Source organism: Mus caroli, chromosome 6, assembly GCF_900094665.2.
Source record: "Mus caroli chromosome 6, CAROLI_EIJ_v1.1, whole genome shotgun sequence".
Taxonomy (NCBI): Eukaryota; Metazoa; Chordata; class Mammalia; order Rodentia; family Muridae; genus Mus; species Mus caroli.
In genome coordinates this window covers 51551386-51572580 of record NC_034575.1, presented here as the reverse complement: position 1 = coordinate 51572580, position 21195 = coordinate 51551386, and the positions used below count along the sequence as shown (strand labels likewise).

The 21195-nt window shown below is 34.9% G+C and overlaps 1 protein-coding gene across 1 annotated transcript; it reads right to left on the bottom strand.

The window, feature by feature from the left end:
• Nucleotides 1-13556: 13556 nt before the first annotated feature.
• On the bottom strand, nucleotides 13557-14456 carry LOC110296707 (putative vomeronasal receptor-like protein 4). Its single transcript, XM_021165445.1, has one exon. The coding sequence runs from the start codon at nucleotides 14454-14456 to the stop codon at nucleotides 13557-13559; it is 900 nt and encodes a 299-aa protein (XP_021021104.1).
• Nucleotides 14457-21195: the final 6739 nt, after the last annotated feature.

Genomic DNA, 21195 nt, shown 5'->3' with positions numbered 1-21195 from the left:
TTTGTACATAATAGAAACTTTGTCTGATTCTAGTTACTTAAAGATACAATCCTATTAATATAAATTTCCTTATTTTATGCTTAACACCTAAAACACAAATGATGAACACCGAATATAAAACAGTATTGTAAAACAGAACAAAATATCAGTCAGACTAAAAAAAAAAAAAAAAAAAAAAACACAAAAGATACTCAAAAAGAATCACATGACCCTGTCTCATGGTCCATAATTTTACTATTCTCTTTTTTGCAACTATCCATGCTTCTACTCATAATTCTAATGGAATCAAAGTTATAATTCTTGATAATCTTTCTATTTTAATCAGCACAAAGGTCTACCTCAATTTGTTGTATATGTTTCTTTTTCATGAAATCATACCTAGAACCTAGAAGACAGAGATGCATTGGGAGACCATTAGTTTACTATTCACACTCTATTAATTACATTACTGGTATGGTTATAAATAGCTGTAAATGGCTTTGAGTTCATTTCCCATCTTATTTAAACCCTTTGTGAACTCCACTTCAATATTAAGGAACTAACTTCCACATATCAACACAAATACTATTTTTTTCCTTTAGGTGGGGTAGGGATATAAATCATTACCATTGTGATTCCTAATGGCCTTTTCGGCCATCCATATTGTTATTTTCCTAACTATCTCCATCTCTGTATTTGTATTTACATTCATATTTATATTATCATAATTTAATAATTTAAAAAAATCCTGGATAATATATAATTCAAGGCTAGACTCCAAATTGAAAGAGTACCCTTATTCATATTTAAAATTGAAAATGCACAAACTATATATATATATATATATATATATATATAATTTTTTATTAATTATATGACTACAATTTATGTTTAACACAGAACAGGAAAAATAAGTAATATAAAATATAATATAAGGTAAAATGAACTAATCTAGAGTTTTCTTTATTTTCCCAAAGGTATGTGCTTCATCCTCTCTACTTTATATACATTGCTTTGTAAATGTTTATCCCATAGAGAAAATGACACACCTTCTAATTAATCAAGTGTCATCTTTCTCTGGGGTTCACTGAAAAGAACCTTAATTACCATGGATCAGAGATGTTAACACAGGGAAGCACTCAGAATGTTTTATTGGAAAAGCAACAACAGGCTGAGGCTTTTCACATTAGTTAAAATTGTAATATTTAGTTGTAAATACAAAAACCCAAAGTGTATCCATAAGCATTCATAAGAATAGAGAGCCATCGCTATTAAATTGACCAAGACCAAAAAACTAAGCAGTGTGTAGACGGCTGTCTGAAGAGACTTTCAACAAGAGACCAAGAGCTGCTTTCTCCATAGCTCTACATTCTTCCAAGAAAAATTCATTGTGCACTTTCATTATCCCAGAACTTGATTTTAGAACACTCTTGTTTTATGAATTTACAGTGATCTTTGCTTTCTGCTTGTGGAGATTTAGTACTCTAAGGAACATATAAATTAAATAGATCAATTTCACTTTGCGTTTTACCATATTTAGGAGTAATGTGCTAAAAGTAGCGTGACTACTGAGAAAGAAGTGACTTTCAGGTGACAAGGGTACATGATGTTGACAGGTGTACTGTCCACTCTCTCAGAGCAAGAATAACTCTTTATGAATCCCAGGAGATGAAGACTTCAGCTACCCAAGCTAGTCTCATGGAATCTTCATAAAATAGTCAATGACAGCAGGAATAAATACTGATCACTTACTTATAAGGTATCAATTCACAGCTATTACCTGAACTCTTAAATACCTTACATACATGGACTGCTTTGGGCAAATTGAATTTATCACAGGTGTGACTGGAAGGGCACAGACGCTGAAGAGAGTGCATATTTTAATGAGAATTTTTTCTTTGTAACTATTGGAAGAGACTTTTGGGATGTTGACTTTAAACAATTTTATGCTGATTGAAAACAGAAAATGTTTTTCGCACTGCTAATGAAAACCTTACTAAATTTTATATAAGTAGCAATATAACCAGGTTCAATTTTTGGAGATACTAAAGATGAATTTATTTTAATAAAACGCAAATGCCTGCAGAAAACTTTCCAAAGAATTTCTAAGTATATGTAAACTTAACAGAATAAAATATTACTGATAAAGACTAAATTAGTTAATATTTGCTGTATACTCCTAGCTTCAGTTTCATATAATTAAACATACATGGCCAGTTATCTTGAAAAAAGTAATAAAATGAGAAAATATAAAGTTTAATTTCAATGTACATTAATATTATAAATATAGTCATGCAAACCAATATATTTCTGGTCTTTATTTTTCACCCTTCAAGTTATTTCAGGTGTCTTGTTACATGGGGTTGAACACATTCAAGAGGATCCCATGTCAGATGCACTACTTGAAATGTTGCATTTGGGGCTATATTTACATATATATATATAAGAGTACATCCATTGTAAATACTGATTGGTAACATGACATTTTCAATCACAATGTAATACCTACTAGTGATCTTTATACTATGACCCTTTCCTGTCTCTTTGTCTGTTCATCTGCTGGGCCCCATCCTCTGGTAATAAGGACACATGCTCCACTATGTTTATAGCAGCCTTATTTATAATAGCCAGAAGCTGGAAAGAACCCAGATGTCCCTCAACAGAGGAACGGATACAGAAAATGTGGTACATTTACACAATGGAGTACTACTCAGCTATTAAAAACAATGAATTTATGAAATTCTTGGGCAAATGGATGTATCTGGAGGATATCATCCTGAGTGAGGTAACCCAATCACAAAAGAAGTCACTTGATATGCACTCACTGATAAGCGGGTATTAGCCCAGAAACTTAGAATACCCAAGATACAATTTGCAAAACACAAGAAAATCAAGAAGAAGGAAGACCAATGTGTGAATACTTCATTCCCCATCCTCTTTCGAATAGCTCACTTTTAGTGTCACATATATAATCAGAGATCATATTTATCAAAATATATATTATTTCAAAAATCATTATATTGATAGTTCTATGTCTACAAGGATGTGCTGTGTTTGCTCATGAAACAGTTGGCTCAAAAGCAAAATTCTAAGCAAGAGAATTGTCTAAGCACTTAATACAGAAAATCTTGCTCTATTCTAACACATACTTACAGCTCTCAATATAATGAAGAGATAAAGGAATACTCACCCTGTTGAGCCTTCCATAAACATCCTTGTAGGAGGAGACCCTAAGATGTAGTTATAAGGAAGAAATGTTATCAGTTTGTCTCCCTCTAGACCCACAGTCATCATGTCATCTGGAGAAGGCATTTCTGACCTTGAGGTTGTTACAAAGTGGTACCATTAAATGGAAAAGTGAACTTCCCTAATTTCAGAAAAGTGGAGTATGCACATCAGAGCTCTGGGTTTCTATTGGGTATGGTATTCTCCCCAGGCTATCTCTCTCTATGTGGATTAACTGATCCCAGTCCTTGTGAACAAAACAAAAGTAAAAATAATAATATCCTATTTAAAAGAAGTTGAATAACAATTTAGATTACCCAAGGTATCTGTTTTGCTTCCCAAACTTTCCTTGTGGTCTCCATGCTTATTTGACATTGGCTTCAGGGTCTCATTTAGATAATATCAGAAATTCTGATGAAATTAAGAAAAGTTCACCTCCTCCAAACACACTTGAGGAAAAATATCTTTCTTGTATTAAACACAGAAGTGTGGTAATATAAATGTTATGGGGCTGAAATGGGACTAAGGGGACAGGGATGTAATCAGTTGATAGTGGGCATGGCTAGAAAATATTGAGGGGGGACGCTATGAAAAAATATTCAAGTTATAGGTACAAGTGAGGGAAAATAACCCTATGTCAATGGCAAACAGAAGCCTTCAATAAGATCATAGAAAAATCCATGCAAGACACACCTATATAACACAAGGGATGCACTGAACACACAGAAAAGACAGGAGCAGAATTAAAATTTTCTATGCACCTTATAGTTAAAACACTAAATATATGGAACTAAAAAATGGGTTGAAAGCTCTAAGAGGAAACTTCAAGTCTCAAATAAAGAAAACATATTAAATGGAAAAATGAACTTCCCTAATTACAGAAGAGTTGATTTCTCAAGGTAAATTTTCTAAATCAAAAGATCCTGAAGCAATACATTCCAAGTTCTAAATGACAGTCAAACTAAAATATTATACCAAGCAAAACTACTGCCATGATTGAAGGAAGAACAATTTCTACAACCTAGACAGCCCCCCAATTTTATATTCAACAAACTAATCCAAACATAACATGGGGAGCACTATTTTGGGCTGAAATGAAAAATGAGCATAGCAGAGGGACTGTGGAATAATATTAAGCCATAACTACAAAATCACAAAGTACCATTGAGAACACAACACCAAAAATCACCAACATGATGACCAGAACTAACACACATTTCAATAACACTTTAAATGAATGGGCTCAATTCTGCACTCAAAAATCATGGACTCACTAAATTTATCAAAAAACAAAATCCATATATCTGCCTATAACAAACACATCTTAGTTTGAAAGATAGGCACAAACTTAAAGTAAAATGATAGACAAAACTACTCCAATGGAACCAGTAATACAGAGAGTGCAACTATTCTAACACTTAACAAAATAGACTCAGAAGAGAGAAAGAGATACACTTCACTATAATCAAGAAAACAGATGACCAAAAAGACATTACTATCCTTAAAAAAAAAATGTATAAAGTCATAGACACATAATTTCATATTAAAGAGTATTTTTAATTGGAATAAAAGACACATGCTAACATCAATCCATCAACAATGGGTGATTTCATACCCAGCAGGAGTTATGTCCTAAGCCTGTAAACTTCTGTCAATGAGATACTTGCCTTTTCCTGGAACTTGAGATCACAGGAAGTCTTGGAAGGGCTTCTCTCTGTGTGTCTCTCTCTGTCTCTCTGTCTCTATCTCTCTCCTTCCTTCCACCCATTTTATCACCTTCTCTTTTTCTCTTTTCCTCTGTCTTGTTCTTTCTATCTCTCTCTCTTTGCATCAAGGAAACCATAATCAACTGTAAGAATGGAGACAGAATCCTATAGATGGGTGTGAAATGAATAGCATCATATTTTGATTCTAATATTTACTTTCGGGAATCTGGATAACTGAAGAGCCTCTTAGAAAGGTAGAGAGTCATAGAGAGTCTTTCAGTAGGGAACTTGTTATTTGGTTTAGAGTAAATATGAAAAAGAGGAAACTACAGGAAGACATGGAGTAATTAGCCCCTACATACAATCCTCACATGGAATTACTAGATAGCTGCTCAAAGAATCAACCTATATCCATGTGCTGGGTAGTTTTATGTCAATATGACAAAAATTTTGCCAATTGAGAGGAGGAGACCTCAATTAATAGAATGTCTCCATAAGATCTCACTGTAGGCAAGCATGTAGAGTATTTTCATATTAGGAAGTTATTTCTAATTAGAAAATTATTTATATTAGAAAATTCTCATTACCTGCGGGAATGTTCAGCAAATTGCAGGTGGTGTCATGCTGGGGCTAGTGGTCCTGAGTCTAATAGAAATCAAGGTGAATTAGCCCCATGGCACGAACATGTAAGCAGCACCCTCCCATGACCACTATGTTAGTTCCTGCATCCATGTGCCTGACCTATTTGAGTTTCTGTCCTGACTTCTTCCAATGATCAACTAAAATGTGCAAGTCTAAGGCAAATTAATCCTTTTCTCCCCAACATGCTTTTGATAGTGTGTTCATCAAGTGATAATATACCTAATTATACCAAGTTGGTTCCAGGATGATGGCATATTTGTTTGAGAGACCTGACCATGTACTTTGGGGAGAATTGCAGAAGCACTTTGGAACTTTGGATTAGGAAAGCCTTTCAGTGTTGTGCATCTGGACTTTTCTCTAAAAAGCTTTTCTGTGTTGTATATCTGGACTTTCTCTACTTTGCAGTTTCTTTTTCTTTCATACCTCTCCACCCCTTTTTCTCCATCTTTCCAATGCCCTACTCTGATAGAAAAGGATAAAAGGATAGAGGGAAAAGGAGACAATGACATTGTTATACTACTTCATGTTGATAAGGGGCATCAATGTCTTTTGGTTAAGTTTGGTCTTCATGGTCAGGATACGTAATTTCTTCTTTTCATAACTCCACACAGGACTATTTGGCAAATTGCAACCAACATCAACCAAAAGAATCCAACCACCAACTAGCCAAACAACCATTAGGGTTCTAATATATATATTCTGAAAAGTCTCTTTAATTTCAGAAGTCACACACTTGCAAAAAATATCTGCAGCTGGGGAAATCATGCCATGCTAGAGCACAAGGCAAAATATAGTCAGCTTCTTTGGATAATCTGAAGCATACCCATATCACAAAGCCTGAGATTAAAACAAACATATTCTTATAATTTTTCTGTGATTTATTCAAGAAACCAAAATACTCACTACAATGTGGAAATTTCAGTGGACTTTTCTGTGTGAGCTTCTAAAGTAGGAATGTTCAGATCAGTGCAGAATATAGAAGCCTTCTTGTAAAGTTTCAGAGGGATCTTTAAAGAACCTATCAGGACTATTTTCTATTTTATTTTACTTTGTTTTATTTCTCATTTATTTACATTCCAAATGCTGTCCCCCACCTCACACAGTACCTCTTCAAAGAGTCCCTCCTTCTATCCTAGTTTCCTTCTGCTCTTAGAGTGGGTGAGCCACCCCACACTTGTAATCCTCTAACCCCAGCACATCAAGTCCCTGCAAGTTTAGGAGCATCCTCTCCAACTGAGACTAAAGAAGTGAGCTCTATGTGACAGAGCCTTCACTCCACTCCATGTATGCTTTGTGGTTGGTAGCTCAGTCTCTGAGAGCTGCCAAGGGTCTAGGTTAATTGACACTCTTCGTCTTCCTTTGGAGTGCTTATCCACTTCAGGACCTTTAATCCTTACCCTAATTCTTCAATAAGAGTCGCTAAACCTAGTTCATTATTTCACTGTGGATGTCTACATCTGTTTGAGTCAGTTGTTGGGTAGAGCCTCTCTGAGGAGCTTATGCTAGACTCCTGCCTGCAAATATAAGAGGCTATTATTAATAGTGTCATGGGTTGGTGTTTGTACAAGGGATGGATCTCAAGTTGGACCTGTAATTGTTTGGCCATTTCTTCAATCTCTCCTCTATCTTTGACTCTTTTAGGCCATACAGATTTTGGGTCGAAAGCTTTGTGGGTGGGTTGTTGTCCTTTGCTTTCCACTGGGGGCCTGACTAGCTATAGGATGTGGACTTTTCTGGTTTCATGTCCCAACTGTGAGGCATGTCATCTAAGCTCACCCCTACTGACTCTTGGGAGCCTCCTCCATCCCAGGTCTCTGGGACTTCCAAGAGAATCCTCCCAACCACCCCCACTCAAGACAGCTACAGATTTCCATCCTTTCTTCCATCCCTCTAACACACTTTCCTGTCTTTCCCCTGATACCTGATCCTGACTCAGCATTTTCCTTTCTATCCTTTTTCCCATGCAGTTCTCTTCCTCCCCCTGCCTCCTATGATTATTTTGTTCCCCCTTCTAAGAGAACTTCAAACATATTCACTTGGGTCTTCCTTCTTCTTTAACTTCTTTGGGTCTCTAGGGGGTATGATGGATATCCTGAACTTTATGGCTAATATCAACTTATCAGTGAGCACATACCATTCATGTCCTTTTGGGTCTGGGTTATCTCACTCAGAATATTTTTCTAGTTCCATCTATTTGACTGCAAAATTCATAATGTCTTTGTTTGTAATAACTAAAAAGTATTCCATTGTGAACCACATTTTCTGTCCCCTGTCTTCAGTTGACTTGACAGACATCTGGGTTGTTTCTATGAATAAAGCTGCTATGAACATCATGATGCATGTGTCCTTGTGGTATGGTAGAGTATATTTTGGGTATATCCCCAGGAGCTGCATAACTGGTTCTTTACCTAGAATTATTTCGAATTTCAGAGAAACTGCCAGATTGATTTCCTGAGTAGATGTACCAATTTGCAGTCCCACCAACGATGGAGAAGTGTTTCCTTCCATTCTTCATATTCTCAATCAGCATGTGCTAGCTCTTGAGTGTTGATCTTAGGCATTCTGATGACAGAAGAGGAATGTCAGGGTTGTTTTGATTTGCATGTTGTTGAGGACTAAGGACATTGAACATTTCTTTAAGTGATTCTCGTCCATTTGTGATTGCTCTGCTGAGAATTCTCTGTTTAGTTCTGTACCTTATGTATTAATTGGGTTATTTGGGTCGTTGGTGTCTAACTCTGAGTTCTTTATAAATTTTGGATATTAACCCTGTGTCAGATATAGGATTAGGAAAGATCTTTTACCAATTGATAGGCTTCTGCTTTGTAGAATCAACAGTGTGTCCTTTGACTTAGAGAAGCTTGTCAGTTTTGTGATGTTCCATTTATCAGTTGTTGATTGATCTTAGAGCCTGAGTAACTGGTGTTCTGTGCAGGAAGTTGTTCCCTGTACCAATGCAGTCTAGGCTATTTCCCATATTCTCTTATATTAGTCTTATATTAGATTTAGTGTATCCATTTTTATGTTGAGGTCTTGGATTCACGTGGGCTTAAGTTTTGTGCAGGATGATGAATATAGATCTATTTGCATTTTTATATATGCAGACATTCAGGTAGACCAGCACCACTTGCTGAAGATGTTCTGTTTTTCCCCATTGTATCATTTTCAGCTCTTTGGAAAAAAATCAAGTGTCCATATGTGTATGTATTTATTTCTGTGTCTTCAATTCAATTCCATCTATCAACATGTCTCTTTCTATATCAATACCATGCTTTGTAGTACAGCTTGAGATCAGGGATGATGATACTGACAGTTCTTTTATGGCTCAGGATTTTTTTTCTATCCTGGGTTTCAGTTTTTCCGTATTAAGTTGAGAATTGCTCTTTCAAGCTATGTAAAAAATTGTGTTGGGAGTTTGAAGGGACTTGCATTGAATCTATAGATTGCTTTTTGTAAGATAGGCATTTTCACTATGTTAATCCTACAAATCCATAAACAGGAGAGATCTTTCCATCTTCTGATATCCTCTCCATTTTCTTTCTTCAGGGACTTGAAGTTTTGTCAAACAGATCTTTTATGTGTTTAGTTAGAGTTACACTATGGTATTTCATATTATTTATGGCCATTGTGAAGGATGTGGTTTCCCTGATTTCTTTCTCAGCTTAGACATAATTTATATAAAGGAAGGCTACTAATTTCTTTGAGTTTATTTTATATTCAGTTACTTTGATGATGTTCTGGTGGTATGCCATGAGTCACTTATATACATTATAATGTAGTCTGTGAATGCTGAATCCTTGACTTCTTGCTTTCTAATTTGAATCCCTTGATCTCCTTTTGTTGTCTTATTGCTCTAGCTAGATCTTCAAGTATTATATTGATTAGATATGTAGAGAGTTGGCAGACTAGTCATTTAATGGATTTCAGGGGATTTGGTGACTATGGCCTCATATAATGAATTAGGCAGTGCACCTCTGTTTCTATCTTGTGGAATAGTTTGAGGAGTATTGGTATTAGCTCCTCTGTGAATGTCTGGTGGAATTCAAAACTAAAACCATCTGGACCTAGATTCTTTTTGTGTGGGAGACTTTTAATGACTGCTTTTATTTGCTTAGTGTCTTAGTTAGGGTTTTAGTGCTGTGAACAGACACCATGACCAAAGCAAGTCTTATAAAAAAACCAACACTTAATTGGGGCTAGCTTACAGGTTCAGAGGTTCAGTCCATTATCATCAAGGTGGGAGAATGGCAGCATCCAGGCTGTCATGGCGCAGGTAGAGCTGAGAGTTCTACATCTTCATCCAAAGGCTGCTAGTGGAAGACTGACTTCCAGGCAACTAGGTTGAGGATCTTATGCCCACACCCACAGTGACACACCCATTCCAACCAGGTCACACCTATTCCAACAAGGCCACACCTCCAGATGGTGCCACTCCCTGGTTCAAGGATATACAAACCATCACAGCTTAGATTATAGGGGTTACAGAACTGTTTAGATAGTTTAGCTGATCTTGATTTAATTTTGGTAAATGAAATTTGTCTAGAAAATGATCCATTTCATTTAGATTTTCTAGTTCTATGGCATATAGGCTTTTGAAGTAAGACCTCGATTCCTGTTTTTATATCTCCTTTTTTCATTGCTAATTTTATTTATTTGGATACTGTCTCTGTGCAGGTGTCTGGAGATGTGTTTAGTGGTGAGAAATCAGAAGATGGAACACAAACAGGTCAGTGCAGACCTCCATACTCTGGCCTGCCAAGGGCCCAGCAGGTCAGAGTATGGAGTTGGGTAATTCAATGGGTTGGACCTGGCAGCAGTGGGCATGGAAGGATGCAGGGGAAGCTGGGGCCAGAGAAATGGAGTGCATAGGGGATATGGTATAGCTCCTTGAAACTTTTTTTTCTTTTTTAAAGATATATTTATTTTAACTATGAGTTCTCACTCAGGAGAGAAGAGGGCATTGGATCCCATTGCAAATGTTTGTGAACCACCATGTGGTTGCTTGGAATTTAACTCAAGACCTCTGGAAGTGCAGGCAGTGCTCTTAACTGTTGAGCCATTACACCAACACCCAGGAGACTTTCCTTAGTTATATCATTTGAAATGGGAAATTGCACTTCTTATCTGGATCTTTGAGACAGGAAGATCCACCTTTATTCTGGACTACAAATTCTACTGGCAGTTTCTTTAAAGAAAACGGGAAGAAGATGTAAATTTGCTCTCTCGTTGTCTACTTGCTCTTGGTCTTGAAAGGAAGTTCATTCTTTCATTAGCTTTAAACCCTATTTCTTTAGGAATCTGGCATATACTGAAGACCAGCTGAGACATCCAGCCTCATGAGCTGAATAACTACCATATCCTTGTACTTTCAGTTGGTAGATGGCCATTGTTTATTTAGCTAAACAACAGCATGTAAGTCATTCTAATAAAGCTTCTTTCTATACATATAGAGAATCATTCTGTAAGTTCTGTTCTTCTACAGAAACTTGGCTAACACAGGTAGTATATGACTTGACTCTATAGCAGTAGTTCTCAACATTTGTTATGCTGTGATTTTTAATAGAATTCTTCATTTTGTGGTGATACTCAACTGTAAAATTGTTTTTGTTGCTACTTAATAACTATAATGAATTGCAAATAAATATCTTATATTTCAGATGGTCTAAGGTGACCCCTGTCACCTTAAGAGTCATGCAACACCCAAAGAATAAGGGACCACAGATTGAAAACAAATACTCTAACACTTCCACCAGGAAATTCCTACAGCTGATAAACACTTCCGGTAAACTCCTTGGATGCAAAATTATCATACAAAAATAAGGTGTCTTCCTATACGATATAAATGAAATAAGAAAAACATTAGGGAAACAACACCTTTAACAATAGCCTTCAAAAATATGAAATATTTTGAGAAAACTCTAGCACAGCAAGGGAAAAACTTGTATCATAAAATCTTTCAGATATTGAAGAAAGGAATTGGAGATATCAAAGGATGGAAAGATCTTCCATGCTTAGTGAACAGGAGGATTAATAAAGTAAAAATTGTGATTTTTTTCAAAAAAAAATCAATCTACAAATTCAATCCAATCCTCATCAAAATTCCAAAAATATCTTCACAGACCTTAATAATTCTCAACTTCACATGAATATACAAAAAAATGAAAACAATCAAACAACCTGGGTAGCTAAAATACTCATGAATAATAAAAGAAATTCTGAAGTAATTGTTAATCCCGAAGATGAAGGAGAAATACTACTGATCCAAATCATCATGACCAAATTAATTAAAGTATGCAGTTAATAGAAGAAGTATTTTTATTCTTGTACACCAGCTGTGTCTCCCATTAAATTGGAGGTCCTGAAGTCAGCATTTGAGGTGTAGAAGACAAGGCTTTTACAGCTCAGCTGTAAGTGGTTTCCAAGTCTGGGATTTGGTAGGAAAAATAGGGTTACAGAAGAACATATATATAACAAGTTAAACATTCCTGAAAGACAAGTTGCAAAGTTGTCATAACACAGTAGTCATGTAACATTTTAAAACAAAGATATCTTCTTTTGATACTTTCTTGCAGATAAAAAAAATAATTTTCTCCAAGGGAGTCTTACTTATGAAAATAAATCACTGTGCACTTTACAAGATAGCAAAAACAACATAAACTCAATACAATCTTTGCAGTTCCTTTGCATATATATTATGATTTCTGGTTATGTATTGTAGTGAGATGCCTGTGTTGAACTGTGTATTTCTATGTCTGTATGTGTTTATTGTGATTTTTTTTTACTTTTTTCTATGACTGTTTTGTCCTATTCTGTTTAGTTTTATTTTTGTCTTATCTTATTGCTGTTTATTTTATTATTGTTGCTTAGAAGCCTTTTTGTTTTGGAAGGAGAAACTCAAAGGGTGTGGATCTGGATGTGAGAAGAGATGAAGACAAACTGGGAGGAGTATGGGAAGGGTAAAGCTTGTTCAGAATATATTGTATGAAAAATATTTTTTAATTAAGGAATAACAATTTTTAAATATTGAGGTGGATAGGGGTAAACACTTGTGATCTCAGAGCTGGAGAAATAAAGAGAGGAGAATCTCTGGGACTACAATGTGGCCTATTTGCAAGCCCCAGGTACAGTGAGAGACATTCTGTCAGAGCATACAGTGAATAGCTTCTGACAACCAACAGCTAAGGTTGTCTCCTGGCCTCTACATGTACAGTAACACATTCGTCTGTGCACATACATAAAACCATACACACATTCAGAAAAAAGACACTGTACATCATAATGCCTATATACAATTTTTATTTACTAATAACATTTTAACAAATGTAGATGAAATGAAATCCAAATAAAGAGGCATATGGGAGTTTCACATAGAACAAATTGAGTAACTGCGGTAAAAAGGAAATTTTTAAACTCACATTGTTTTTATGATCCAAAGAGATATAAAAAGTAAACAATATTAAAGTGACAATTTAAACTACTCTAGATGAGTGAGAGTAGATTAAATGTTTTCAAAAGAAAGGATTAAAAAATCACTAACACCAAGGAGCTCATTTGAGTAATCTCAGCATCATGGTCACGTTTAAGGAATAAAGTAAAAAAAAAAAGGAAAAATATAAAAATTTCTGTGGAAATAGCTACTTATGGTATACAACGAATTTTAGACTTTATAGTACTTGTCAAGAGAAATGTCAAAAGAATGTATATATGTAATGCCACAAATTATAGTTAAATCATATGAAGAATTCCATTTTGCTACTTGAACAGTTGAAATTGAAGAAGAATGTATAATTTATTTTAAAAAATAACTTTGGGGGCTAGACTAACATGGAACCTACCCGTACCTGAAACTGTAGTTTCAGGAAATCCCATGACCTCTTTGGACATGCATGAGCACCACATACACAGTAATGCATGCATATATGCCGGCACAAAACTTGTACATATAAATAAATGTTTATGCATTCTGTTTAAAAGTAAAGAAAGAATCATAGCATATTTTTAAATCTAGTGACATTTTGACTGCAGGTTTTTGAGCGAGTTGATTATTCTGTTATCAGAACTGATTTGTACCAATGGAGTAATTGTAGGATAGGCATTCATCACAAACTTCTGAACAGTCAGGATGACTGGGTCATACATCCATAACAGTACTGATGTGGATGAGATGATGAAGTCCACCCAGTACATGACCACAAAGAAAATCACCAGCAGCAAGATGGTCTGGGTGGCTCTTTTCTCAGGGGAGGCTCTCAGATGGCTGATGCTATGAAGATGCTTGCATTGCCTCTGATGCCTGAACAAGATTATTACCATGTATGTACTTGTAATCAGCATGACTCCTACAAGAAACACATCTCTAGAGGTTGTTACTGATAAAATCAATCCCCTGATGATATAGTTCATTGGGAAGAGAGAACAGTGTTTAGTGACTTTCATCTGGTTAGTCTCACTCACATTGGAATAAGCACCAACATAGAAGATCAGGTTACTACTGAAGGACAAATTAAAAGACCAAATATAGAAGAAAGCATTGATAGTGTATTTTTTTAGTTTATGTTTAAATTTTGCCAACAGCGAGGTATTGGGACTGATGGTGACAGCCTGGAACACACTCAGGAGGCAGGTGGTGCAGATAGAGAGACCTCTCATTACTCTGCATATGTAAAAAGTTGTTTTGCATTTGAAGTCATTCTCAATATTCAGTGACTCAAATATATCTGTATGCAAAATATCCCCTGCAGTGAAGAACAGCATGATGTGAATGAAAGTCTGTTGACAGGAGATTAGGTCCATGGGCTTAGGTCTGTGCCCTAGGATTATGAAAATATAGAAAACAAGAAGAAACATATTAGCTAGGACTCCTAACCCAGCTTGGATATAAAGAGCATTCTCTAAGGAGAACATAAGTGAGAGGTGAATTTATCTTAAGAGCATTGTTGAGTCATATTTCTTATATCTGAAAAAAAAGAGTACACATTAGTCTTGTGATTCACTGAACAGTATGCATATACCACATTCTATTTTCCCTATGAATGCTTAATTAACCTATATCTTTAATTTTTGATGTTTCAGACTGTTCATCATAGTCTATATTTCTAGATACCCTCTATGTATCTTCTGTATCTATAGACTATTAGATATTGTGAATACATCAATGGTCATACCCATACAGAATGCACACTTTCTGTGCCTGGACTGCACCTGAGTCTAATGTCTTAGAAATACAATCCTAGTGATTTAAATTCCCTCATTTTATAATTAACATGGAAAACAGTAGTGATGAGCACAGAATATTAACCATATATGTCCAACTGAACAAAATGTATGGCAGTCTGGGGGGAAAAATCACAAAAAATATCCAAAAGTACAGGTGAGTCAGTCTTATATTCTATCATTTTACTATACCCTCTTTTGCAACTATCCATGTTTTAACCATAATTCTAGTGGAATCTCAATGATAATTCATGATTATACCACTATTATAATTAGAAAAGAACTATCAAAATGCATTTTTTCATTACATCCTCATAAGTTAGAATTATGTTTTATCGTATCTTAAATCCTCAAAATCTAGAATGGAAAACATAAATGCAGTAGGAGATCATTAATGGACTTTCCACATCCTATTAATTGTATAACCATTATGGGTATAAATGGCTATAGATGGCTTCCACGTCATTTTCCACCTCATTTACGCCATTGTGAACTCCAATTCAGAATTAAAGAGCTGACTCCCAGCTATCAAGACAAACACTATTTTCCTTTACATTTTGTGGGAGAGGAAAATAAATCATGAACAGTATGATCCCTTAGGGCTTTTTAAGCCATTCATTTTGTTATTTTACCTAACTCCTCCTTCTCTATTTATCTCCTTCCCCTTCTATAAGAACTCAAGCATTTTCCCTGTTTTCCCTCTCCGATCAATTGTGTTCTACTAATCCCCTTTTCCTTCCTCCCACCTTCTTTGCATTTACCTCCCTCTTCCCCACTAAGGAACCCTCCCTTTCCCATTTCCCCAATTAGATGCTCCCACCAGCACCCCTATTTTGGTAATGGTCCTGTTTTGCTTTCCTGGTTTCCACAGTTATTATAGGCTATTTAATCATGCGTGGAAATGTGAAGCTAGGAGCCCCCAACATGAGAGAACATGTAACGCTAAGACAAAAACTATTTCAATACATTTTTCTCAAACATGAACTCATAAGATATGACCAAACAATGATTCTGTTTGGGAATTTCTGTTTAAAGAAAGATTCCTATACATGCAGGGGAAAACCAGGTCCCGCGTGTTATCATATGTCATCAGGATCCTCACACTTTTTACAGTTTTACTCAACAATCTTACCTTTGTTATCTATGTTAGTTATTTGGCATGGTTACTAGGATCAATTTATTATTGCAATTAACTTCATTCAGTACTTTAAAATCAGCTTGTGATAGATAAAAAAACAAATTCACCAACACAGTCTTGCAAGAGAAAGAGTACCTAAATATATTTCAAGTTCACATCACATTCTACATATATAGATGTGTGCATGCTTATATGTATAGAAATAATGCAGAAGTTAGTGGAACAAAATATGTTATAACAACCTGGTGAATATGACACCATAAATCACACCTTTTAAATTTACATGATTTTTACTCTTAAAAAAGTAGTAAAAGAATGGATTCCTCCCAATTTCCAGAGCCAAATATCTGATTCTCTCACCAACATACATTTACAGTACCCACACAGTGATGTTCTGTTTTTTAAAATCTCCAGAGTATGGGCTAGAGAGGTGGCTCAGTGATTTAGAGCACTTTTATCTCTTGCAAAAGAATTGGTTTAGATTACTAGCAATAACAAAGTGGATCATGAGGGATTCCAAAGAATCCCTTGCTCTCTCTCAAAAGGCATGCTAGTGGAACACAAGCATATATGCAAACAAAATACTTATATATGCAAAATAAAATAGAGAAATAAAAAAATACAGCTCCAGGATAATATTTAATTCAAGCCGTAGTCTTTCAAGCCGTGGTATCCAAACTCAAAGAAAAGTATCCTTATTCTTTCATCATTTTGTTACATTGTTTAAATGATTTCATAAATTTACATTATCTGTTTTCAGTTTAAATTTGGGGTGTGTGTGTGTGTGTGTGTGTGTGTGTGTGTGTGTGTGTGTGTAAATGAAAGAGGGAGGTGTTCACCTGTAGTTTAGACTAACTTCAATCAAAACCATACTTTTCCTGCCTTATCCCTGAAAGTTCTGGGATCATAGGTGTGTGGCCACACCTGCGTTCATTCTCCATTTTAATTTTACATACACTAGTAAATTATATTCCAACAAAATGAAAATAGATGTGATATTCATCACTTAAACTTAAATTTATTTTGCCTTTCTTTGCAAATGCATATTTTAATGAACAATTGTATTTTGTAACTATTGGAGAAAACCTTGGTAATTTTTACTTTAAATAATTTTATAGTATTTGAATTGAATCCAATTGAAAATATTTTCTTATTGCTAATGAAAAGCTTATTAAGTATTATATCAGTAGCAATGTTACAAGGTTCAATTTAGAAAACTTGAAATATTAAAACTGATTTGCTTTAATTTAAACACACAAATACCTACCAAGAATTATCCAGTTTGCATTTTTGTAAAGATAACTTTACACGTATAAGTGATGTGAGATTTCTAGATATTTTTAAAATATCCAGAAATAATATACTTTATTAAAAATCTCACAATAGAATAAACAAATCTTTCTAAAATTTTAAAAAATTATTATATAATGTTAACAATGCCTTATATTTTTCTAGGTCATGAGTTATAGTTGCCTAAAAATTCCTAAGTATTAGAAGCATAACAGACTACAAAAATCACTGATAAAATTAAATTAGCTAATACAATTTCTTTATTCCTAGCTTACATTTCATGTAATTAAACTCATACACTCAGGTAACGAGAAAAGTAGTGAAATGAGAAAATATAACATACAATTTCGATGTACGTAAATATTATAAATTTACAGCTACAAACCAATAAATGTGTGTTCTTTGTTTTTCAACCTGAAATTTATTTTAGCTGTTTGGGTAGATGAATAGAAAGCTAACACATTTTGCAATTCATAGACAGATAGTATATTTCCTGAGTATACACTCAGAAAAATCCAGTGTTAGACATGCTTTTTAAAGTTGCATCTAGAGGTATATTTTAAATATATATCAGTATACATTCATAGTAAAAATTATGGGTTTCATGACATTTCATTAAATAATACCCATTCATCATCTTTATTCTATTTGACTTTTCTGTCTCTGTACTCTGTATCCAACCTTCTACTAGGTCCCTATGCTTTTCCAGCCCCTTCTTTCATATATATATATATATATATATATATATATATATATATATATCCCTGATATTGTAGTAAGTGAAATCTATATTATTTTATAAATTATTACACTAACATTTTTGTCTACAGAATCTGTTGTATTTATTTATGATATAGTATGGTTCAAATGTAAAATTATAAGCAGAGAATTCTCTAATCATTTATGACAGAAAATCCTGCTTCATTCTACTATCTTCTTTCAGCTCTCACTATTAATGAAGACAAAAAGAAACACTCACTCACCAGGGCCTTTGACAAACATCTATGCAGAACTGGGGCCCTAAGAAGTAGTTATAAGGAAGAAGTGTCATCAGCTCGTCTCCCTTTAGACCAATAGTTATCATGGCATCCAGAGAAGTCAGTTCTGTCTTTGTGGTTGTCACAAAGTGATTCCATCAAATGGAAAAGTAAACTTCTCTAATTTGAAGAGAACAATGGATTAGTAACAGGTGAGCTCTGGGTTTCCATGTGTGAGATAGTCTCTCCAGGCTATAACTGTCTGGGTGGATTAAGTACCCCAGTCTTTGTGAACAAAACAAAAGTAGCAATAATAATATCACACTTAAAAGAAGTAGCAAAACCTTTTTGATTCCCTAGGGTATCTGTTCTGATTCCAAAACATTTGTGTTGTGGTAGCCTCCTTACATACTTGACAGTGGATTGAAGGTCTCACCCATAAATTAACAGCATTTTTGCTAAAATGAAAAAAATGACTGCCCATTCAAACACATTTGAGGAAAGCAATCTTTCTTAGAGTGCACACAGAGGTGAGGTAATGTAAATGTGTTATTACAAGAAATTGGGTTGTGGGGCCGGGGATGTAGATTTGTTGCCCGAGTGTATGGGTAGAAAGTATTGTGTATGTGGGATAACATGAAAAAAATCAAACCTTCAAATTATAGGCAGAGGTGAGGGGAAAAAATCCCAAGTACATAGCAAACACAAGATCTTCAAGCGGGTCATAGAAGAAAAGTGCTCCAAAGTAAGGAAAGACACAAGTAGAAGAAGCACACAGAACACAAAATAAGACAAGAGCAGAGGCAAAAATTTCAATACATCTTACAGCTGAAACACTACTTATACAAAACAAAAAAGTAGATTGAAAATTTTAAGAGAAAAACTACAAGTTACACATAAACAAAACCCATCAAATGGAAAAGTCAGCTTCCCTAATTCCAGGAAAACAGTGCAGTTGGAATATCTGATTTCTCACAGAAATCTCAAAATCTCAAAGCCAGAAGATGCTACAGCGATACATATAAAGTCCTTAATGACAGAAAATCTAAAATAATATACCCAGAAAATTACTGCTATAATCGAAGGAAGAGGAATAGTTTGCCACAATATAAACAGCCTTAAAAAATTATATTACACAAACCAAACCTAAGATGATACAGGAAGCATAATTGTTGGCTGAGGAGAAGAATAGCATAGAGACTGGGGAGAAAATTGAAAACATAGTTATTAAAACACAAAGTAACTGAGAGAACACAACACCAAAAATCAATAACAGATGACCAGAACTAACACATACATTTCAATAATAATTTAAACATGAATGGCTTTAATTCTCCACTCCAAAGGCACAGACTGGTTTAATGGGTCAAGAAATCTCCATCTTCCCCACGCCTCCAAAAATCACATCTTAATTATAAAGATAATTATTACGTTAGAGTAAAAGGACACATAAAAGTATTCCAACAGAACAAGAAAGAGAGCAAGTGTCACTATCCTAACATCTGACAAAATATGTTTTGAATGAAAAATAATCAGAAGAGATAAATGGCAGTGCCAAGCATTCTGAAGGTGATATTTGACAAAGTTCCAGTGCTTTGATGACTTTGACTGACCATTCACAGGCCTTGGTAGAAATTTACTGCATACCTTTTGCTTAGACCTGTATTTCTCACTGGTAAAGGCCTCTCTCCAAAGCATAGAGGTGTAATAACAAAAGGCTAGTGCAAACAAGAATGAAAAAAAAAGTTATGTACAAAATCGAGAATTTCTTAAGAACTTATTAAACAAACATTTAGACGATTAATGAATGTTATTAGTAAGCTTAAGACAGAGGATTTAAGAAAAAAATATTAAATAAAAAATGCTTAGTGAAATTCTAGAGGCTGGCAAACTGTAATTAAATCACTAGGTTTCTATGTTTAGCTTCATAAATAAGGAACTAGTGTGAATAGAAAGATATTTTTGATCATATCATTAAACACAAGCCTTACTACCTTCCTGAAGGCAAAAATGGGCAGTTTTAGGGATCATGATGTTCCTCTATTTTTAACAGAATTGTAATAAAGATAGGAATAATACTGAAACAAGGGTTCATGACAGAGACACAAAGGAAACATTTTGGCTCAGTGAACTACCTGCCTTTCTGAATAGAACGTTTCAGATATTATAGAAAAACAAAGAACAGACTGCATTTGCTTAAGCAAGGGTCTGCATAATATTTTAAGAATCACAGAGAAAGGGTGGTGGTCCTATGCCTAACATAAAAGGAATATAAAATAAGGAAAGGAAGAATTAAACAGGGGTCAGAAAGATTGAACTTTTGTAGAAGGCAAAGATTGATATAACAGGTAGTCGGAAATAACTTTTGGTCTATTCATTCTATGCCAAACTGAAACAGATTCAAATTCAAGTAGAGTTGTCCTGTCTAGCATTTCTATAACCACAAGGTTTTATGATACCAATATTATGGAAGAAGAAATTGAGTTGAAAGAAAATTGATTTGTCAATTTTTTTATGTTGTTCTTCCTACAGTGTTGCAAACCCTTTCAGCTCCTTCAATCCTTGCCCTAACTTCTCCATTGTGGATCCCCATGCTCAGTCTGATGTTCAATTGCTTCTATCCACATCGGTATTGATTAGACTCTAGCAGAGCCTCTCAGGGATCAGCTATATCAGGCTCCTGTCAGCAAGCACTTCTTGGCATCACCAATAGTATCTGGTTTTGGTCTCAGCAGATGGGATAGATCCCTCGGTAGGCAGACTCTGGATGGTCTTTCCTTAAGTCTCTGCTCCACTCTTTATCACAGCTTTTCCATTTGATATGAGGAATTCCAGATTAGTATATTTGAGGTGGGTAGGTAGCCCCATCCCTCAACTGGGGGCTGTGCCTATCCACTGGATATGGTCTCTACAGGTTCTATATCCCTTTTGTTTCATGGGAACCTCTTGGGTTCCTGGCATCTGGGACTTTCTTTATATATATACACACACACATATATATATATATATATATATATATATATAT